Source organism: Triturus cristatus, chromosome 5_1 (assembly GCF_964204655.1).
Source record: "Triturus cristatus chromosome 5_1, aTriCri1.1, whole genome shotgun sequence".
Classification (NCBI taxonomy): domain Eukaryota; kingdom Metazoa; phylum Chordata; class Amphibia; order Caudata; family Salamandridae; genus Triturus; species Triturus cristatus.
This window is the reverse complement of record NC_140587.1, coordinates 148,272,022-148,296,108: the sequence shown is the minus strand read 5'-3', so window position 1 is coordinate 148,296,108 and position 24,087 is coordinate 148,272,022. Positions and strand designations below refer to the sequence as shown.

General features: G+C 45.5%; 1 protein-coding gene and 1 long non-coding RNA gene across 3 annotated transcripts in view; one reads left to right on the top strand and one right to left on the bottom strand.

Moving 5' to 3' along the window:
* Window positions 1-23,848, top strand: part of LOC146830440 (ranBP-type and C3HC4-type zinc finger-containing protein 1-like) — a 540,476-nt gene extending 516,628 nt beyond the window's left edge. For both annotated transcript variants that reach the window (XM_085604678.1, XM_085604679.1), the window contains exons 13-14: window positions 1,239-1,382; window positions 20,735-23,848. In XM_085604678.1, coding sequence (XP_085460804.1) covers window positions 1,239-1,382; window positions 20,735-20,815 — 225 coding nt within the window. In that variant the 3' untranslated portion in view covers window positions 20,816-23,848. The remainder of the gene's footprint in view (window positions 1-1,238; window positions 1,383-20,734) is intronic.
* LOC146830441 (uncharacterized) lies at window positions 2,707-5,930 on the bottom strand. Its single transcript, XR_014961428.1, has 3 exons — window positions 5,804-5,930; window positions 3,907-4,120; window positions 2,707-3,807 (listed from the first exon to the last, which is right to left on the bottom strand). It is a non-coding gene; the product is annotated as an uncharacterized LOC146830441 (long non-coding RNA).
* Window positions 23,849-24,087: the final 239 nt, after the last annotated feature.

Genomic DNA, 24,087 nt, shown 5'->3' with positions numbered 1-24,087 from the left:
CTCATAGTACATTCATACACAGCTTCACTACATGAGTCATTGGCATATAGAAAACCTAGATATCCTCTGTGATGTGTAGGAAACCCTAAACGTTAACATTTTCTACCATGCCAACAGGAATCCATATTGGACAGTTAACCATGCTGAACTTTATCTGATAAAACATTTCAATTCTCACCCTCAGAACATAAGCTACACATGACAAACAATTACCGCTGCAGTTTTAGATGTTTTCCTGGCCTAAAACTTAGGATCTCACTCTTGTCAGGGTACAGTTTTGCTTGTCTGTGCCATCCAAATGGCAGTCTTGAATAGATCCAGTCATTGTCAAAGGCAGATGGTAATCTGTATATGACAAGTGCAGACAGATTGACTACAGCTAAAAGATGATCAATATTTGCACAGCGCAGAACACTCTTGCACTTTGCTGAATTCTCAACTACTTTTGGGCATTGGTGGCTTTCCTAAAAGCTCTAGCTGGATGGTGTTAAACGTCTCAACATCCTCATCTCAATAGGGATGTTTTAGATCAGATGATATTCATGGTTCATTCTGACTTCTTCAGAAATGGTCAGAGCAAGATAACCCCTACTAAAAGGGGTAATCTGTTGAAGGTAGCCACTATTAGAGGTTCAGACTTCAAGAACTTCTTGTGGGACATAAGCAGCAACAGCCACAAACTCACCTCTTTCCCCTGAAACACCCTGTTATTTGGATGAGTTTGGGGGTTCAAAAAGGCCGGGAATGTTCTATAATGGGTTTAGCCTTTGTCAATAAGGAGTGCTTGAATTTCCTCTATGTGCTCATTAGAAACAAGTAACTCAACTGAAGTAAAGATGGGTGTATGAAGCTCTCCAGTTGCTTGGAAAGTGCTGCTAGTATATTATTTGCCACACTCTTATTTTAATTGATTTATTGATGAACATGAGGAAGCATAAGACGTGAGATGCACAAAGCATATGTTGTTATCAGAGTGGCTTAATATACAACTGTTTGTTTGACAATTAAAGATTAAAGGGACCATCCAGTCAATGATGTAACAGTACAGCTCATAACTAAAGTAGACGTCAACAAGCAAAGCAATATTCTAGAATGTCTTTCGTTCAAGATTGTTAATGATACAGAACTTGGTAAAGGGAACTGTTTTACTGCATGACTACTTTAAACAATAAGCTAATATATTTCCTTCAATATAGCTGTTTATCCAGACATGGAATTTTATATATTTTTCTTTGTAGAGGCTGGTGCAGGTAGGAGATGCAATGCACTGTCCATTGTGTCAAATTATCGTTCAGAAGAAAGATGGCTGTGATTGGATCCGCTGTACTGTCTGTCAAACAGAGATATGTTGGGTCACCAAGGGTCCACGTTGGGGACCTACGGTAAGCACAGAGCCTTGATTTTTATACAAAAGATTGTGTTTGTTAGTGATTCCTTTGAAGTTAAGATTAGCCACCCACCAATATCTATGATACTAGCATGTATTAGCAACCAAGATTGAACATTGGAATCCACTCATCCTGACAAAAGGCTTAGATTGCAGATAATACTTGCCATTATTTTCCAGCAACGTTTGCCTTCCGGAGCTTGTAGATGCCAAAGTAAGTCTGGCCCAGAGTTCCTCAGAGTAGTCTCCTTCTGCAGCTCTTCCCCCATTTTGGGTGTGCTGCTTGTTCGGCACCTGCATGGGGAAGGTTTGCTGCATGAATCATATGACTCTTTAGGGACAGTAAAGGAACGCAGAACTTAAATGATCAGTGGCAGGTCAGAGTTGAAAGAAGGGAAGTTGCCTGAAAGCAGATATTTTTAGGTAATCATGTCAGAGTTGTGGTCATGGTAGGAAAAAGAGTTATCTGTTTGAGTATGTGTGAAAAAATGCCACTTCTGTATTGTAGGATCTTCTGATAGTCGTAAACTCTGGAATATTCCCTGTCGAATTGCGTCTAGCTCAGACTAGTTTTTTGCTTACTTTTTTTCCACACAAACAACACTAAATAGATTATCTGTCAATGGATGCAATATTGGAAGAATAACTGCATTGCATTATCTAAAATGCAAGATTTCTTAAGAAGAATACTTACATGAGAGTAAAAAAACTATTCAGTTAGGCTTACATTGCAAACAAAGGAAAATGAGCATGTCTCTTTAAGAACCTGGAAGGCACCCTTTCCTACTGGACGTTGCATGCAATAGGAAATGTAATATCGAAACAGCAAATCAGAGAGTGTATGCAATATACTTCTTGATACTAAAGAAAGATCAGTCTAAAAAAATCACTCTGATTCTAGCCTAGAGTTGATCAACAAATTCTCCCTCAAGGAGAAATTCTGAATTCTCTCATTATATCACATTTTCCCACACACAAGAAAGAAAGATTGGCTACGTTCCATAGATCTCCAGGACACTTATTTTCACTTTCCAGTTTCTGTTCATCAAAGGTGATTGATGATTTGTCAAGCTGTGCCAATCATGGAAAAAGATAATACTTATAGCATCATATTGGCCGAGTCAATGGTGGTACCCAGACCTTCTGTAATTATCACTCATTCAACATAGGAGATTGCCATGCACATCAGACTACCTGACCAATCTTCAGAGCCGAATCTAACCCCTGGCCCTACAATCCTTGCATTTGGCTGGATGGCTCCTAAAGTCAGATGCTATGGACATATGAACCTACCTCCAGAATGTATGGACACTTTAGTATTAAATTAATTTTTATTAGCGGAACACTTGGCATGAAAATACAGTACAGTATCGCCTACATCCCTGCGGGCCGGCTACTGCACATTCCGACCAGGAGGGCGGGACAGTAGAATAATGGCTCACCCAATCGGGTAATTAACACAGCATGTCGCCTACACACTGTCGGGCCGGCCGCGTTTGTGAAGAAGAGATAACGGGCAGGCCTAACTCCACAACATACGGATAGTGGCAAAGTCCAATGTGCTGCTGGGTTTTGAGTAGGAACAATCCGAAAGCCTAGTACTGACAACTATTTTGCTACTGGGTCTGCGTTTAAAAAGCAAACAAAAGAACATCAAGAAAAACCAACACCCACCCACCACCCCCACCCCTCCCCAGTGAGCAAGATACAAAAGAAAATGTATTTCAGCTTACAGATACTATTAGATGCGAAAATTCTCAATGCCATAAATAGTCAGGGAGCCCTTAGGAGATAGATTGCGCTATGCATCCGCGCGACCATCGGGAATCAACTTCAAAATCCGGAGATAATTGGGAAAGGACAGTTCCTGGAATTTAGTGGATAGAATGGAAATAAAGGGGGCCCAAATCTTGGCGTAGTCTGATTTATTCCCAAGGGTAGCCATAGATAGCATCTCCATACCTAAAAGATACCACAATTAATACAGTCATTGCGTATGTTCCAGGATCCTGTCAGATTTCCACCCTGCCAGAATCACCCGGTGTGCTTTCAATGCTAGCGCCATCTGCCTACCTTTGGTAGAGCGCAAGGTGAAGGTCAGTGCATTGGGGAGCCTTGGAATGGGGGTGTCGAAGGCCCTATCAATGTCATAGAGTATTCTCTCCCAATATCTCGTAAACTTTTGGGCAGTGCCACAGCAAATGAATAAGGGTGCCAGGGCTGCCACAGCCGCGCCAGCAGAGGCAATCACATTGAGAGTTCCACTTGGCTAGGCGGGTCGAGCTATGGTACCAGTAGGATACAATTTTAAATGCAGATTCAGCGTGACCCATGGAGTGCGCGGTGTGATGGGACCTGTAGAAGACATCCTCCCACTCCTTGTCTGATAGTGTGCGTCCCAGCTCTGCCTCCCAGCGTCTCTGCAAAACACACACAATTGATGGACGGAATTCAGAACAAATCAAAATATTCACCCCCAGTCAAGAGATCTGGGTTAAATCCATAATTCTTTTGCTCACCATGCCACCCCAGTTTAGACCTGGCCATATGCAAATCAGTCTTGACCCTGTGCCTCATGGGAACAGTCCAGCCCGAACTGCCAAGCCAGGTTCTCCCTGGACCGGAGACATGCATCCTAGGACCGGTTTCGGGGTTTCACCCCTCTTCAGCCAGGATAGCTTGATTCCAGTGGCACAGTGAGCCCAGGACCCACGTCTGGACATACCTAGTGCACTTAGGGCGAGAAAGCAAAAGACACACAATTGATGGACGGAATGCAGAACAAATCAAAACATTCACCCCCAGTCAAGAGATCTGGGTTAAATCCATCATTGTTTTGCTCACCATGCCACCCCAGTTTAGACCTGGCCATATGCAAATCAGTCTTGGCCCTGTGCCTCATGGGGAACAGTCCAGCCCAAACTGCCAAGCCAGGTCCTCCCAGTGTCTCTGACCAGCCGTGCGAGCCTTCTTGATGCCCTGAGTGAGGAGCGAGTATATTTCAGAGATGAGTTTGTGGTCATCTTTCTTATAGGCCAGCCACTTCTCAAACGACAGCATAGGTCTAACAGCCAAGGGTCGCGTTGTAGTGCCAGTCACCCAATGAATAATTTGCGTGTACAGAAAGAGGTTGGAGCCAACAAGGCTGTAGTCCTCTTGAAGTTGTTTGAAGGGTATGTGACCCTGAATGTCGAACAAATGTCCCAGACGTTTACACCCACCCTCCAGTCATCGTGAGTCGACCCCTTTGGCCATCCCGGGCAGAAAGTCATGGTTTGAGAAGATCGGGATCATCGAAAAGGGGAAAGTGGTAAGATTAGCACCCCTGGAAACCTTATCCCAAGTGAGCAGAGTTGGACGGGTAACCGGCGAAGAGTATAGTCTCCAGACGCGTGCAGACCTAGGTAGCCATGCCTCCCTCCCAGATATGTTGGCCCGCCACTGTCTGGTCCATGAAGACCCAGTACTTCTCTGTCATAGAACGATGCCATTCCACGAGGTAACTGTAGTGATCTGCTTCTAATGTTATGTATTTCCCTTGTCCTGGTTCTCTGTCTAGCTATGTGATGTCATGTAGAATGTTAGGGATGTTGGGACTTGAAGGGTGGCAGTTGGAGAAGAAGGGCTGAGGAGCCAGGTGGCTGCTCCTGGTGGGGCTTACATAAAGACTTACAAAGGAACCTATAAGGATATAACTGAAGAATAAACTGCAACTACAAGACCCTGTCTATGAGACTTCTTTTATTCCTACATTGGCGACGATTTGGAGAAGAATTTACGCTTGGAAAGGAGAAAAATTTTTAGAACTGCAACTAAAGGTACGAATTTTATTGAAGACATTGAATTATTTAAATTATCTGGCACCCGCCCCACCAGTGACCATAAGATCGGTCGCCCTGGAAACTAAAGGTGTCAGATTCATCTACCTTGTCAATTCCCATTCTTGATATGATGTGAAAAGCTGAGTGAAAAGCTAAACAATTTGTAACGGTGCAGGGAAATTATGGCGCTCTCCCTGAAACTGGCTGAGAAGTCATGGTGCGACTTTGATACCTCGCAGATGGATGTCGCAGATGATTTTAAAGTGTAAACCCCAGTGTTTGGAGATAACTTGGTCGCGTGTGCACTGTTATCAACCCTGAGTAAAGATATTCTATTAAATCGGACTCAACATTACAAGCCAACAAGTATGAAAACTGCATGATAACATTTTTAAATAAGGAAAGGTGCACGTTATAATCTTAATTCAAAACAAGAGCGTTTCACAAGTAATTGTACCGGTTTAAATAGGAATTTCAGGCAAGCTGTGAATGATTCGTGAAGCAGCTGGGAGTGAAAGAAATTGGCATTGACATAATTTGGAGAGAGGTGAAGCGTGTCAAACTCCTTCAAAAAACGTATCAAACTCCTTCTTACCGTTGCTGTGCAGAGAGATCCTTACTTTGGTGCTGTCATCCTCCTTCTGATGACGTATTGGAATCTCCGTGGGTGTCAGTGGAGAAGCAGCGCATTCCATGTGGACGTCATGCGTCCACTGTCACGGTAAAGTCTTGAGGAAATCTTTCCGTGTTGCTAGGGTGGACACGTCATCACGCAGCTTTTTACAACGTGAGACAGGCATATTGTTATTTGTTCCTATGGTTACTGGAACACATCGTAACGCTGCCGGCTCGAAGATTAATTTACCTTGTGTGGCGTAGACAGTGATGTACCAGCGGCATTGTGGTGGCAGCTCAGAGGATTGTGTTAACACACCACGAGCTCCCTCAAAGCTATTTCCAAGAAATGAGTGGACGCACTCATGAGGCGATTAGCTGAGCATTGTTATTCAGTTTCCTCACACGCTGTTGTGCTGGTCCATGATCTCGTTGCTGTGTAGCAGGCATGTTTTGTAAAATCTTTGTGGCAGACAGTTGTTGGAAATGAACACACCAGTTACATTTCACTCGTTATTTGATATCTCACAGTGACAGGTCAAATTTGTGACAACAGTGCCATCTTGTGGATTTTTCAAGTATTTTATCTGTGGCTCATAGAATAAAGCATTGGATGGTGCAAACTTGAACTGAACTATAGCAATTAGGGTAAAAGTAGAACGTCCCAGAACAAGGACAGAGTGTCTAGCGCCAAAAACTTGTCAAGCACCTACTGTCAACTTCAGAGAGAGTAATTCGTTTAATTCTACCATTGACAGAGTTGCTCAAAAGCAAAAAAAAAGAAAAAAAGAAACACAGCGAAACCAGAGACACACGAGTAATTTGAAGAGCTTTGAAAGGAAGATGGTGATGCTTTGAAATGTTAGCGTGCTCACTAGAGCAGCACTTTGTAATTTGTTTAATTTAAATGTTGTAAAATGTGTTTTGAGGTCTGATGCTTATTTAACACTGCGGGGGTGAGTATTTCAGTTCTTTTACGTATAGAAGGGCATATATTGATATTTTGGGGTATTATGTGAAGTTGTGGGCTGGTTAGGGGGCCGGTGTTATTTTTAGTTGTTCTAGAGTGTGCCCATTATTTAGGCCCACAGTGCTATTTTTGAAGATTGTAGTGTGTAACCATTACTTAGGACCCCAGTGCTATTTGCAGCGTATGGTCATTATTTTCATATGCGCTGCGTAGTAGTTTATTGTGTTTTATAGGGAGGAGGATTTCCCTTAATTTCGGAGGTAACTGATATGTATAGGGAGAAGGATTTCCCCTTTACATTGTTTTTGGAGGTAACTTATATGTAGAGGGAGGTGGATTGCCCCTTTACATTAATTTCGGAAGTGGTTGGGATGTAGAGGGAGGTGGATTCCCCCTTTACGTCAATTGGTGGTAACTGGAATGTAGAGGGAGGTGGATTCCCCCTTTACATTAATTTCGGAAGTGGTTGGGATGTAGAGGGAGGTGGATTCCCCCTTTACGTCAATTGGTGGTAACTGGAATGTAGAGGGAGGTGGATTCCCCCTTTACATTAATTTCGGAAGTGGTTGGGATGTAGAGGGAGGTGGATTCCCCCTTTACGTTAATTTCGGAAGTGGTGGGGATGTAGAGGGAGGTGGATTCCCCCTTTATGTCAATTGGTGGTAACTGGGATGTAGAGGGAGGTGGATTCCCCCTTTACATTAATTGGTGGTAACTGGATGTAAATGGTATATTACTGTGCATGCAGTAGAGGGCATGTAATATTCCCTGGTCCTGCTATTTGTTTACCATTTATTTATTTCTATTTTACAGTCTATTTCTATTTATTATGATTGCATTACTGTTATTACATTTATATTAGTAGTATTATTATTATAACGGAAGGACAGTTTTTTCTCATTTCAGTACTGTTGTTATATGGCGTTTATTTCTAGGATGTTTTATCTTGTTTTCCTTTGTTTATATAATTGTATACTATTTCATTTTGTCAATCATGAAAGGGGGAAGATATGTAGTGATCTGCTTCTAATGTTATGTATTTCCCTTGTCCTGGTTCTCTGTCTAGCTTTGTGATGTCATGTAGAATGTTAGGGATGTTGGGACTTGAAGGGTGGCAGTTGGAGAAGATGGGCTGAGTAGCCAGGTGGCTGCTCCTGGTGGGGCTTACATAAAGACTTACAAAGGAAGCTATAAGGATATAACTGAAGAATAAACTGCAACTACAAGACCCTGTCTATGAGACTTCTTTTATTCCTACATTAACGCAGCAGCGAGGCTTGAAAGTAGCGCATGATTTTAGGCAGTGCAAGGCCACCCTCTTTCATAGGGCGATGCAGCAGAGACTTCTGCAGCCAGGGAGAGATTGGGCCCCAAATAAAACATTCAATCTCGGTTTGTATGTGTAGAAGCGAGTTTGATGGGGGCTGTAAGGGAAGCATTTGGAAAAGATATAAAGCCCGGGGTAGTACATTCATTTTAACAGCAGCCAGCCTCCCAAACCACGACAGAGGCAAGCGCTGCCACTGGGCAAAGTCCTTGTGGATGCGAGAGAGGATGGCCATGTAGTTCAGCTCCGCAGTCTTGGCTAAACTGTTATAGAGAACCAGCCTGAGTTAAGTGATACCCTCCTTCACCCAGTCGAAGGTAAATTGGGCTTGCAAGATGTCAACCGTCCCTTGTGCAGCAGTAAGATTTAGCACTTGAGACTTCTGCATGTTTATTTTGAAGCCAGAGACCTAGCTAAATGCCTGCAGATCATCAACGATCGCCGGCAGCGAAGTCAGGGGACTGTCCATTGAAAAAATGACATTATCGGCGTAGAGGCTAATGAGATGATGATCTGACCCAAACGGAGTCGTTGAGCGAAAGGCTCCATATAGAAGGCGAAAAGGGGAGAGAGGGCAGCCCTGTTTGGTCCCCCTCCCCACCGGGAAATCGCTCGAGAGCAAGCCATTAGCCCTGACTACCGCCGATGGAGCGCTATATATGCTCGCCACCCAACCGTGAAACGTGACCCCCCTAATCCGAATCGTTCGAGAGTGGCAAATAGGTACAGCCAGGGCACACAGTCGAAGGCCTTTTCCGCGTCAACCGCCAGTAGTAAAGCCTCTTCCTTAGAGCGTTGTACCTTGTCAATTAAGTGGCAGATCCTTTTAGTATTGTCCCCGCACTGCCGACTCTGGTTGAGACCGGACTGGTCTGGGTCAACCAGACCGGGCATGAGAGGGTTCAATCTGTGAGCCAGGATGCTTGAGAATAGTTTCGTGTCTATATTTAGCAGCGAAATTGACAGGTAGGAGCTGCAGAGCTCCAGATCCTTCCCAGGTTTGGGGATGACCGAAATGGTAGCTCGCAGCATGGAGGCCGTGAGAGAGCCCGGGTCCGCAAAGGAATTAAACAAGCGGGAGAGCAGGGGAGCCAGTTCGACACAATAGCTCTTATAAAAGAGAGCACTAAAGCCATCGGGGCCCGGAGCCTTCAGGGACTTCAGTCGAGCGTTAGCAGAGATCACCTCCTCTATTCATATGGGGTCCTCCAGCCCTTCTGCCTCGCTGGGCGGGAGAGGAGTGACCACAGCACCGAGGAGGTACTCACTGTGGTCGGCCAGAGTTGAGGAGTCAGCGGAATACAGGGACTCGTAAAAGGATCAAAAGGCCACCACTATCCCGGCATCATCTGAGACCGCGGACCCACTCCCATCCCGTATCGCCTTAATAGCCTGAGCCGCATGCTGACTGCGAAGACAATGAGCCAACATGCGGGCCTCCCTTATTAGAGCCCACATAGTATGTGTGTTTCAGCCGAACCACTGCATATTCGGGCCAGTCGAGATCTAAACGCCTCAGTTGGAGTCGCTCCTTCTCCAACTGGCGCCATATTCTGGGGGCACCGGTACGCTTATGAATGTCTTCGAGCTCCCTCACCTTAGCTTCTATTTCCGCACGCTTAGTCTGCCTAGTCTTGTTCTCATAAGCCGCTTTGGCGAGGAAGGCCCCTCATACGACCAGTTTAAGTGCCTCCCACACCGAGGCCAGCGGTGTGAAGCCAATATCGTTAAGTGCAAGATAGTCGGTCAGGCAACGCCTGACATCTTCCACTATTATCGGGGACCGAAGCAACGGGTCTCTCAGGTGCCAATTCGATGGGGGAGACTGTGTGGATGGTAAGCGCAGGGTCAGGGTAATGTGTGCATGATCTAAAACGGAGCGGGCCTCAATGGTGGAATCTTTGGTACAGGCCTAAGCGGCCTGGGTGATGAGGAAGTGATCCAGGCGGGCATAGGTCTAGTGGGCCGTGGAGTAATAAGAGTAATCTTGTACATCACGATGTAAGCCTCGCCAGGCATCTGTGATCCCCCTGTCACTCAACCATTCGCTACCACTCACTGATATAGCCCCAGCCCCCCCGGACCACGAGCCAGAACGGTCCCGTCCAGCATCCATAACTAGGTTTAGGTCACCCCACAGCAATCGGACATAGCCTGACAAAAAGATACGAAAGAAAAAGTTCACTGGAGAGTGGACCCCCAATCCCATAAAAAGCAAACAAACCCTGAAACAATAGAACATTAACCTGGGCAAGCCCATAAGGTCCATCTTGAAGCTGGTCAGTAAAGGTTGGGGTCCGCCAAGGGAGCGAGCACGCTCCTATCCAGAGAAGAGAAAAGAAGATTCCCCACACCCCCACCGGGTCAAAGGTGGGTGAAACAGCCCCAAAGACTTATCACAGTCAATCATTCGAGTCTAGGCTGTCCCCTTCTGTGCAGGACAGCAGACTGCTCTTTAATAATTGTGGCGGGGTCAGGGCGAAGGCGACCCATGCCCCGGCCCCCCTGGTGCCCGCAGCCCAGAGATCACTGTATGCCCTGCACCAGGGTATCCAGCTGGGAAGGCAGGTCGTCGAGCTGGAGGTTCAGCACCTTGGAGGGGTCGGTCAGGGAGGAGACCTGGTGTAGTTTTCCGCCAGAGCGGAAAATGAGGATGAATGGGTGGCCCCGTGCATAAAAAATCTGTTGAGAACACAGATGAGTGGTAATGGGGCTGAAACCCTTTCTCTTTTGCAGGGTACTGGCGGCCAGGTCCTGATACACCTGGGGAGAGTGGTCTCGGAAGTGTAGAGGTTGGCTTGAACGAGCCGCCTTGAGGATCTCTTCTTTCACTGTGAAGTCGTGTACACACAACAAGATGTCTGCAGGAGGGCGGTTCGACCGCCGCGGTGGGCCTACACGGTGGCATCGATCAATCTTAATGGTGGAGTCCGCTGAAGCATTCTGGACTATTCGGAAGAGGTCTTTGACGTATCCCATGAGGTCTTCCCCCTCCACCCCGGTTGGGACCGCTCGATTGCGGACTTTGTTCTTCCGCGACCTGTTCTCCAGATCCTCAGTGTGCCCTTGGAGGCCCAAGTGTTGGTCGCGCAGCCGTAACACTTCTTGCTGAAGTGCCGCTATCTCCTCATCTCTGGTAGTTGCTGAGTCCTCCAAAGAGGCCACCCACTCCCCTACTGCATCGACGTCTCTCTGCACCTCCCGCATGTCAGCTTGTAAATCCATTTTAATGGCCATGATATCTTCCCTCTGAGAAGCGAACAACGCCTCCAAGAACTCCCTAGTGACTGCAGCATCCGGGCTGCCACCACTTGGTGCCAGGTTAGATCCCGAAGCATCCCCTGCAGTCTTTAGGAGGAGGTCTTGAACGGACATCGTGGAGGCCCGACCAGGGAGCGGACCCGAAGAAAGGAGTTGCGCGCACCAAGGGGCCGTCTGATGATGGACGAAGCACGCTAGCCCCAGGAGAAGCGTCGCTCACCCCCAGGTACTCCACTGGAGGTACCGGCACTCCAATGAGTCTTAGCAAGGTTCCGGTGTATTTCAATGGCAGGCGGTAGACAAGGAGCCCCTGAGGCTCTCAGGGGCAGCCAGACCCAGAGGCGGGCCAGATCTTGGGCTATGTAATGGACGACCCCAGGCACCGTTGAGCCTCCAGTCTTTGCAAGGGGCCAAATCCAAAACCGGGTTCTGAGTCTCTGGTGGAGCCCCCTACTCCGGACCCGCTGGGCGTGCAGGGAGGCCAGGCAGTCCTAGAGAGTCCCCAACAGCGCCGCCGTCACCCCCCAGGGCCCCCACAAGGCGACCCCAGGTAACTGGACTGCAGGCCCTCCGGTCACAATGCAATGGTCACAGCAGAAGGCCCCCGGCGCACCCCCGTACCTGAGATCTCCGTCTCCCCAGTCCACTGCGCGCCATGCATGGGCCACATGCTCAAGGCCTCGCCTGGAGGGGGGGAGCTGGGAGGACACCAGGCCGCACCAGACCGCGCTGGGTAATTCCCAATAGATGTTGGTCTCGGCCCTCGGGAGGCAGGTGCAGAAGGGGCCATGAGGAATCTGCAGGCAGGAAGAGTCCAGTACCCTCACCTCTTGGCAGGCCCGGCCCGCAAGTGGACCCGATGTGGTTCCACAGGCCCAGGAGCATATAAGTAGCCTCCTCCTCAGTTATGGTACACCGCCAGGAGGCCACCAGATTGCCCTCAGCTGCACTGTGGCACGTCGTCGATGCCGCTGCGACAGTGTCCAGGCCTCACACCACAGGCCCCCGGCAGGCCACTGCCAGCAACCGGACACCCCAGAAGCCTCGTCTGGCCCCAGGTCAAGGTCGGGGGCTCCCACCGCACTCTAGGCACATGCTGAAGGCCGCAGCACTGCAGGAGAGGCCCAGTACTTGTCAGCAGTCCAAGTTGGGCGCCATTCATGAGCCCACGCGCTCATGTGATGACCTCGGTCAGGAGGGCCGTGCCGCCAGCCCCACGCTGGGCCCGCAGGGGCAGTCCAATATAGGAACCAACCAGGGATCCGTTAGTGGAAGCTGTGGGGACCACCACACTCAGAGGCTCACCGACGGGCTGTGTAACGGGCCCAGTGTCTCCGCGCTCACCACACTGAGGTCCCGGGGCCGCAGGCGTTCGTCCAAACCAGCCTCCCGGAAGACTGAAATGCCCTTCTCCTCACGACCCCCAGGCTCAGTCCCGCCTGAGGTCTTCGACGGGGGCACCGGGTGCTGGGGATGCTGTAGATAGTGCTTTATGCCCGGCGGGAGCGGAGCTCTGGAACAACGCGTCCGCTTACTCCGCCATCTTGGCCACTCCCCTGTATGGACATTTTAAAAGGAGTGAAACATTCCTCAACAAGATGTTGCTACACTTTTAAATTCAAAAGATTCTGTATCTGTTCCCTTGGCAAAGGTCATTACCCTTTTACATGTCAGGAAGAAGTGATATAACCTTATTTATTTGGTCTAGCAAAGTCAAAATTACAGATCTGCTTCATAAAGGTTCAACTGGCTGCTCTAGTAGCCAACAGGAAATCCCCCAACAGACTTCTTTCTTCAAGATTTCAGTAGGTAAAGCTTTTCTAATGAAGAGTCCATCTCCACTTTGGGAACTCAACCTAGTAATATATAGATTAATGGGGGCACCATCCTAACAGATATATAGCGCTACATTTCAGCATCTTTCGTGGCAGGCTATTTGTCTGATTGCAATTTCTTCTGCAAGAAGGATTAGTGAATTACATGCTATCTCACCAGAAAAGCCTTTTACTATTTTTCACTCTAATAGGGCCGTATTAAGAACTAACCCTTCCTTCTCACCGACAGTAGTGTCTGATATCCACATCAATCAAACCATTACTCTCCTGACATTTTTCCATAACCTATCTACCAAATCAAAGAGAACACTGCATTCATTTGATTAGTGTTAAGATTTTACTTAGACAAAACTAAGAACATCAGAAAAACGAAAGTTATTTATTAACTCTAAATATCATACACGGTTTAGCTACTTTCAAAAAGTCTGTTGCAAGATGGATAGTAGCATGTATTAAGTATGTCAATATTTTTAAGTAGTAAATACACCCTTGCCTGGTAAATCCAAGGCCCATTCCACTAGAGGAAATGCATGCACTACAGCTTGGATCAAAAGTGTTCCCAGCACCGAAATCTGTGGAGCTGCTACATGGAGATCTGTTCACATTTTCACTATTTTTTAACATATTGTTTATTGTTATCATTTGTTCACAGCTAGGTACAGCAACCACCCCATCCAGGGTCCTCTGTAGACAGCGTCCATCTCGTCACATACCACTATGTAGTACACTCAACTCATAGGTGGTTATCAAAACAGCCCCCCCAATTATAACCTCCCATTCCCTCCCCTCCTAATATACACTGATGAGCAATGATGCAGAACTGGTCACTGCCCCCGCATGCCTGCTATCTGGTCTAGGCCTGGGATGCCAATCACTGTTGGGGCAGTTCGTTAGGTTTAAGTCATTTAGTACTCGTCCCGGGGAGGCGCTTAAGTGTGCAGTTTGTTGGTTCGCAGACCGATCTGCTTCAAGCCTAGGTAATGTCCAAATGGGTGTGAGGCCATGGGTGACGCGAACCATGTGAGCACACCCATGTGGGCCTCTTGGGCGACCCTCCCACTGAGCAGTCAGGGAGGTCTACAATCACCGCTCCTTGTTGATTGGAATCTATGGACCATTGAGTCCCATCTGTCCGAGATGGGTTCTTTGCGAAGGACCAGTCTTCCTCGCAAAGTAGTATTCTACCCTCCACCTCAGCCCAGTGTATGACATCCTTTCCCCAATGTAGGAGGAACAGACGCCTTTCAGTTTCCAGTGATGGTTCTTTTTCACAGTAACGGTGCTAAATCTTCAGATATTCACTGGCTACGACTGCCTAAGGTCAGATAATCAGGCAGAAGCCAACATAGGGCAAGAAACGCTTAGGAATCTTTTCAAGTGATTTCAATAGCAATAAACACTCCTTCTGACTGCAAGTATTTGATAGTTATTTCTTCTATAACAGCTGCTATATACACACACGTGTGCTTGCAACTCTGGGTATCAATGAAGATCCTACGATGCAGAAGAAAACGTTATGTACCTGTAGTCCTGTTTTTGCATAGTGGGATCTTCATTGAAGTCATAAACGACCCAGCTGCCTCCCTGCCTATTATTCTTAGTAGGCATTAAGAGAGTCTAATTTTACATTCTATCCTCAAAAAAGAACTAGCTAAGGGAGATAACTACCTGTGCAATGCATTGTGGGAGAGGTGTCTCCCAGGTTCTTTGACACAGACTCCTTTTCCTTTGCCTGCACTGTAAGTCTTTCTGGATACTTTTATACTCTCATGTACACACTATTAATAAGTCTTCCATTTTAGATGCTGTAATGCAGTTCTTTTGAACCTATAGAAATGCTTCTGATTCACATTAGTGAAAACATTATGCCTTTGATAGGCTTCCAGCATATTTCCATTATTGCATCTATGGACAAAGAAGGTAAGTTTCGCTGATTAAAATGTAAGTTACAATTAAATTTGTCCTTGGAAATATTACTGTATGACACAATCCTTATGAAGTCAGTGTTGGACGAGGATAACTCCACTCATCATGCTTGTCACAGGTTCCTCATGACCACTTTATCCAACTCCGGTTGTGATTCAACAAAGAAACCAAGAACCTTAGAAAAGAGGAACCAGCTATTCTTTACAAACATAAAACAATCTCACCAACACCGGCCTCTTCCCAGCCACATACACAAGACTGGATCCAGAAGTGATTGCAAATGCTTCCTAGCCTTTAATGTTTAAGTTCACTGAAGGAGCTCGTACGCACGTACACTACATCCTTTATCCATAGAGTTCTAGTCTAAAAATCCAACGCATCCAGTAGTTTATCATCCAGTTGTGCTTGATACCACCATAAGGCAGACCATGCAAAGGCATAAACCTGCCCACCTATGTCTCTCTAAAGTCTCTTCCAGACAACACGCGTGAACTTCACACTGAGGAAAGGTTTGGATGTTATGTTTCATTTCTGTATTAATTAGTGGAACAAATGGGAGTGGAGATCCAACCTTGAACATTTGCGGCTTATCCTGAAAGCCAATAAGCGGGTTTTGCACAAGAAACACTTTGATGATTTTCAGTAAGAATTATAATACTGCTTTACTTGCTGTTCTGTAACGCACCCCAATGTGGACACGTAGTTTTCCTCTTTGCCTGAAAGAAAATCCTTCTCCACTCCATTCCACTTTCAGCTCATCTTCTCAATAGAGGCGCAAGGTTGTTTTACAAGAAACACTATTTAATTACAATCAGTAATCCCCATAAATGTATGTTTATGCGCCCAGCCACTTAAAATCCCCTTGGGTACTATATTAAAATTCAGATTAATCATGGAAGCATGTTTCTTTAGTCCCCAAACATTAAGTGCCATTTAATTGGCTAAGTATTTTTTTAAGTTGCTTCACACAATAACTTTTTCTTGTAAATGTTCTGCGCAGAAATGGCCCCATATTTTATAATTGCTTCAAGCAAAGGGCAACCAAATGTTTCTGGGATTGTAATATAAATCAGAATTTCATTTGCTTGAAGCTCTATACTCTTAAATGCCAATGTAAATGCCCTTTTACATCTGTGTTTTCTATCTGAAATATGTGTTAGGCTTGTTTTTTTGCGAAAAAGAGTGTATTCAGTCTCCAGGAAGCAGATGTTGGTTTGAACCCACATGATGTCTGCCTGTGTTGTTTAGAGTCTAAGCATGACTCAGTCATGTGACAGATGCTCTGTTATGCACCTGAAGGCCATCAGGGGGCACACGATGAAGCTGTACATCGACAAGCATAAGAAATGAGGCAGGTCATGGTCCAAGGCCTCGGTCTGCTCTTGCTCCAGGTCATGGCTCTAGTCCCTGGTTTCCTCGGTCGTGTTCGACCCCTAAGTAGGTAGCGACCTTCAAGGAGGTCCTACTGCAACTCTTAAGATGATTCTGGGTCCCTCAGGGGCATCTGTTGGGACCCCCAGTAGAACTGACCCAGTTGGGCCCCCTCTGAGACCCAGCCAGTGCTGGCCCATACCTGCGCCATGTTGGTTCTGACCACCCCGATATTGGCAATGGCTCCAGAGGCACCAAATCCAGACCCAACCCCAATGCCTTTTTTTGTATCCAAAGTCAACTTCGGCCCAAGCTCAGCCAGTGTCGCGTTTTGAAATATCTAAGGTGAAGCCTCTAGTGTTGAGGACTCCTAGTCAGTGCCACTAGCGCAACACCAGTACCAGAGGCTGGTGACTTAATTTCAACCTGATTCAGACATTGTCTAAGGGATACAGAATATTCCTCATGATGAAGATGACTACAATAAGCGAATAATTTACTCTTACCTCATTACACAGACGCAGGTATGTATTTAGACTTGCACAATGCATGTGGCTTGGACACTTCTCCTGCAACAGATCGGACTCCCCAAGGTGGGCTTCTGTCGAGGAGAATGCTTCTTTTCCGATGGTAGTCCGCCGAGCCACAGAGGGTTTGGATCTACAGTTTCTTCTAGTAAAGATCAAGGCTAATCTGCAAGCTGATATCTTGCAGCCTGGGCCTGTGTCTTCACAACACCCTCTGCCCTTTAATGATGCTCTAATAGAGACATTGACGGCTGCCTGTTATAGGCTATGATTGGCTCCCCTACCAAGTTGCCCTGTCGCGAGGCATCGTAGCCTGCTCCTGGGACCCAGCCTTTCTGACTCAGCCCCGACTCATGAGAGGTTGGTGGTTCTGGCTTCCACCATCATGATCAACTGTAAAGTGTTTTCCACTGCAATATTTTTCCCACCGTTCCAGTGGAATTCAGTAATGCGAATGATCTATGAAGTGTGCGGTTAAATATGTATTCAGTGCTGATCTGGAAAAAAAGAGACTGCATGGGGTCATTATATTGTTACTAGTGTCTGATGACATTCATGTATGCGCACCACAAGATTTTCTTGGAACATAGAAGGCATTTCTTAGACCATGTAGGCTTCACTTGTGGATATGCCCTTTTACTGCTCTAGGCTGTTTGCAGAATAAAACGATTCTAAGTGGCAGCAATTCAAAGACAGCCATGCACCGGCCTGCTCATGGGTTTGCTATCTCCAGGTAGTCAATTCCATCACTAGTACTGAAAGTTCTGAGGATACTATTGCATTTTTTTCCTTTCGCCAAAGGCAGTCCTCACAGCCCTTTCCACAGCCTGTACGGTCCTTTCCTGGCACCAGAGTTGGTGGTGGCAGAGGCCATGGCCACTAGCAGGGTCAGCAATCCTCCTCATTAGGTCTCGGCAACATACACTCCGAATGCCAGTCAGAGCCACATAATTACATGCCACATAACTACAATGCACTCAATACAACAGACACTCCAAAAACCAATCAGTGCCACATAGTTACACACCACATAATTACACAGCGCTCAATGCCACATACACTTCAAATACCACTCAGCGCCACATAATTACACACCACATAATTACACTACACTCAATGCCACATGCACTCCAAATAACACTCAGTGCCAATTAATTACAATGCAAACAATGCAAGATACACTCAAAATAACACTCAATGCCACATAATTACACGCCACTAAAATCAACATACACTCCACACAAAACCACTCAGTGCCACATTATATTGTACATAATTACACTCTCTCTATCGCCCCCACTCTCTATATATCTATCTATCTTATCTATCTTATCTATCTATCTATCTATCGGACTATTGCACTCTATCTATCTATCGCATCACCACAGCATCACTTAGCACCACCACAGCATCACTCAAGGGCACCACTACATCACTATGCGCTACCACAGCATCAATTAACGCTACAGCATCACTCGACACCACCACAACATCACTCACCGCCACCACAGTATCAATCTGTACAACCATTCAACAACAACTGGCTCTAATATGTTCTCTCAATATTTAGGCTTTATTGAAAATGGCACAAAAAAAATGATAATATTTAACTTCTGTTCTTGAATTTTAGGCGCAATTAAATACACTAAACCTAATCTTCACAAGAGTTATTAACAAAAGTTTAAACGATTGCCATTATATTTTACATTAACTTTTATTTAAGTATTAATTATTTGCAAAAATTAAAAGCCATTGTTATTTGTAATATCAATACATCTAAGTCACGTAAATACAACACATATTGCATTACAAATGCTATTGGTGTCACATTTGCAACAGTTATAACTATTGACATTGTACATGAGAAAGCTAGTAATTTCAATATTTTCAATACCAACACATAAATAAAAAATTTGTCAATTTACAATACAAAAAGCTCAAACTTTCCTAATGCGAGACCTATTGCATTGCAAATGCTTGTTTTTGTTGGCAATCGCAACTGCATCCAAGCCACTCTGATTTCCCCGCCCATAATCATGGTGACCCTGTATGGGCGGTATATACCGTTTAATCTGCCCTTTCAGGTGACCAATTACCTCAAACCAGTAGGAGCTCCTTTTTATGCCCGCTCCCCCTCCTGTTCCTCATTTTGTTTAGATAGAACATGCCTCTGTCCTTGCTCTGGAGGTTCGGTCACTGTTGGTATTCATCTGTGCTAAGAAAGAGCAATTCAGAAATGAACATTGTCCAGGTGGATCATCCAGTGCATAAAATGTGTTATGCCCTGGCCAGGAAGGAGCTTACTGTGCGCATCTGGGCTTATTCTACCAGGGCCATGACTGCCTTACGGGGTTTGCCCAAGGTGTCCGTGTGCAAGACATCTGTGAGGATGTCACATGGGTGTTCGTTAACACCTACACCAGCCAATACTCTGTTCATGTCTGCAGCAAGGCCATTTTGCCTGATGGTACTGCAGGACTTCCTGGTGTATGTCCACTCCTCAGACCCTCTACCTTTTGGGTGGTACTACTTTGCTATCTATTCAAAAGGGAAACACATCTGGTTAGAAGTATCCATCAGAACAGCATGTTACTAACCTTCTGTAACTCTCTCTAACTGCAGATTTCTCATTGCCCTCCCCTCTCTCCATTCTGTGGAGTAGACTCTTATGGTTCTAAAGAGGTCCCAAGTTAGGTTTTGTACTCTTTTATGTTTGCAATCTGTCATGGCTGATCTCCGTCAGAGGCGTGCGGAAGTGTTTCAAAAGAAAACTTTACATCGACAAGCATGGGTGGTACCTATATACAGGTCTGTGCCATCACTTCAGGAGCTGGTGAGAAGCTGCTGTGGAGTCTGATGTGATATTGCCATCCACCAGTGTCGAGAACATTACTAAATACATCTCCGGATCCAGTCTGGCACCTGGGAATATTCTGAAGGTGAGGAATCTGTGGTTAAGTAGAGTAGCCTCCATTAAGAGCGTTACTAAAGGTACGTATCTTGTTGTTTAAGGATATCTTATGGTCCTGGTGTAGAAAACTTGATGGATCTTCAAATCGCTATATTTTAAGAAAATCTGTTATGGCCATCTTGATCAAAATATGAAACAGTACAATGGGTCTGTGAAGGTTATCTCAGTGACAGCCAAGTTCTCCCCATGTGGAATTTTCTTTAGCCGACCAAATGAAAACAGCGTGCAAAGTGTTCCAGTGTCCAGATACATTGACATAAATGTGTGAACTTATAAAATTAGTAGGACCAAAAAAGACCTGCTTGCATTTGAAGGTATGGAGCCCTTCTCCCGACAGTAGCTGTAACAGATACTCACTGCCTGATGCTGTGTAGTTTGGACATATTATGGCCCAGTCCTATTAGTGACTGGAAGGTTGCCAGTCCTTCTGTCCTTTCGATACATGCACAGTCCCCTGGGTAATTTGCTGTCCCCATAATGTGAGTACCCGGGTGTCCTATGTTCTCATTCTAACTTGCAGTCTGCTTTCAGACATCCTCAGGCAGGAATTACTTTCATGAGGAATGTATTGTAAGACCTAGAGCTAGCGAGCAGACAACTAAAGTATATGTTGTTGTAAGGTTTTATGTACCTTCATTCAAGATAATGTGTACTTATAATGCATAAATGAGACCTTCGCCAGTTAGGACTCTAATTTTATTTTTCTTAACTTCCTACCTACAGGGCCCTGGAGATGTCAGCGGAGGTTGTCGTTGTAACGTCAATGGGAGGAGATGCCACCCTCAGTGCCAGAACTGCCACTGATTCTGCTTCACTGCTAACAATTATACATTTCAATTGTATAAAGATTGCACTCACTGGTAGGAAATTGCGTTTTTGAGAAGCATTTGCTAAAGAAGACACTTACTTTTGCAACTTTTGATGCCAGCGTAATATGCCACCAGCTGATGAGCGCAGCCATGGTATGGTCCGGACATCAAGCCTTCTGTGTCCAGTAGTCACTTGGGTGGCCCTGTGGAAGAGCCATGTTTGTTAATGGGTCTCTGCCAATGGTGGGCACAGGAAGCCCTGCGGAGGGGCAAGCACACCTGGAATAGGTAAACTAACGGAGTCAGTTGCAACCACTGATGTTCTATATAGCCACGTGGAGCGGCTTTCATTCTCACAATGCATATACAGCCAATGTATGTCCAAAACTCCTTCCCACACTAAAGACCGAAGCAATAGCTCACATAACTGGTATCCGGAGTTCACTGTGAAACTTTGTATGCCCAAAGAGTGGGCAGAGCTGCCGAAGAGTCTGTGCAACACACCTCATGAAACCATCAGAATTGCATTTATCTCCAGCGAGGCGCTGCCACATTTTCCGCTGCATAGCTTCTGTGCCTCGTCTTAAACACCTACTCATTGATAATTCCCGTGGAGGGGCTGCAGTTGTCCCGCAAACTTTACATCACATCTTTTGCAAATACCTGGACTCTGCGCAGACCCGTGGAGGGTGCTGCTGCATTGACAAAGTTGTGAGTATTTTCATGAAGCCACTCATAGGAACCTTCCTAGACCATGCATCAAGTCAAGTCTTAGAAACCTTCTTAGACTGTCGTCTCATCTAATCATGGTCTTTCTACTGAGAAGTGGATGGAGCTGCAGAGCTGCCACCATCTGTGACCACCAGATGCCCCACAACCATTCAGCCTCAGAGAACATATTGTTCATCACAAGTGAAAGAGGCACTCAAACTTTGAAAGTATTAACAACTGCCATATCATCTATTCACATCGCTTGCTGGTAGTGCTGGAACTATATGGAGGTCTACAGAAGGACTCAAACTGGCTCATAGTTAGTACATCATGCCCCCCACATCAGTGGAGCAATAGCCTGCTTAGACATTTGCTGTGCACAGAGCACGATTCCAGCATGCACCCCGGAATGCGGCAAGCACTTCCTCAAGACTTCTGTTACAGCCATCAGTGTTCCATGCGGTCCTGTGGAAGGGCTCTCAAGCTAGGATCCAGCTCTACAAGGGCAGCGTGTCCTGTAGTTATATGATTCTAGTGCTTATTAAAGTGATTTCTTAGTGACAAGCCCTCAGTATTTGGAAAGAGCATTTTAAATAACTTTTTTACTTTTTTGATTCATTGGTAAAGATACATATGATTCTTGGTGCCAGGGCAGGCAGAAGAGGGTTCTACAGCCTTTTTGACATGTCAGAGGTAGCTCATTTTCTGCTCTAATGGAACTGGAGGATTTAGTCGTCGAATGTTTTTTAAGTTGCTTCAAAGAACAAAGCGCCAGATGTGTAATTTAGCAAAGGTATCCCGTACAGTAGTTGGTACAGCACATGATGCAAAGTGCTTTAAATTTAACCCGCTTGCCACTGGCTGTGATCGGTCAAGGGATGTGTCCCACAACCTGGCTACCCTGAAAACCTGCCAAACGACAGAAATCAGTGCCTTTCTTCAAGCTGTTGTTTTACAGCCAGTAGCTAAGTCCTGAGGAAGGCTAGTCGCACTGTGGAATGTGTCTGAAGCGCTGTGTCAGAAGCTTGGACATCTATTTGTGTTGCAAGATCCTGTGCAATCATATTCTGCACCCTTTGTGGGCAGAATGCTGAGACTCAGAGGCATTCTTAGCCTTTCTAGCTCTCTGCTTTTCAGAAATATTGCTAATGTTTTTAAAAGAAAGTATTGTATAACTCTGTATAGTGCAGCTGATGTTCAGAAGAATGTCCAGTCATTTCTTGGTCTCCTCGCCTAACCTCTGTCTGAAATCTAGTTAGTGAACGGAGCTGCACATTACACATGCATTGCTTGCCTGTTATAATATCTACTGGCTGTCTTCTAGTACCAATTTCCCTATTGACCATATTGTGTGGTCCAGGGCAAATCATTTTATCTACAGAAAAAGAGAGCTGTATTAGACCAAGATGGTTGCACTGGTGTTAGTACTTCGATGCCAAGAGCTAACGCTCAACCTCTTTTGATCTCACTGCTCGGGAAGCCACAAACATGAACAGAAAACTGCGCAAAAGACGGAATGCTCCATATGTTAAAGAAATTAACAGAACGTTCAATGATTCAAATGGTTATAATAGCTGGATAGACAAATAATTATTTCTTCTTTTCAGTCCATCATGAAGCAAGATCCATAATAAGGTATCTAAAATAGTTTTGTTTATGTTCATCAAACATCGCACTCCAGCCCAGCCAATGCGTTTCGTCCTGAGGACGACTTTATCAGGGCTTGGTATGTCTCATGTTGTTTTTCTGAATTTATTAAGGATCAGAAATAAATAAGGCAATCTTTTCTGTGCTGCCATTTGCATCTCTGCAATATTCTGCAGAACCCACTTGGGAGTGTTTTTACACAATTGCATTATTTGGTCTGGTCCTTCATAAATCCAGATAAACAACATGAGACTTTACAAACCCAGATGAAGTCCTTCTCAGGACGAAACATGTTGGCTGAACTGGAGTAGGATGTATGAGGAACATAAATAAAACTATTTTGGATACCGGATTATGGCTCCCGCTTCATGGTGAACTGAAAAGAAACAACAATTGTTTGTCTATCCATGTATGATGAACATTTGAATAATTGAACTCTGTTAATTTATTAAATGTATTGAGCGTTCTCTCTTTTGCGTGGTTTTCAAATCATTTTATCTCTCTGGGCTGCACTAACCTCAGCTGCTAAACTTGGAAGTGCTTTCAAATGGATGAATTGGGGGTAATGAATTCTATTTAGCTAACTGTACATTTGTTATATGTTTCTACATATTTATTTGCAAAGTCTTTGTGCCTTTCTAATTAGTCCTCTATAAAGTGTTTGACAAGTGCGATCTTTTAAGTGGTGACTTTCTGTTTTGTGCTGTGTGATGTTCTCTTTTTAGGCATTCTTAAGGCAAGGCTTTGAATATGGCAAAGACAAAGCAGGGCCTCAGGTGTGACCCTGTGCTGGTGTGAAGTCAGAGCTATAAAAATGCCATAACTGCTTCGGCCTCATGGTTTTTGATGTCCCAGAACACCTCAATGGCAGTGTGAGACCATAATACACGGCTAGCTGTTATGCATCCT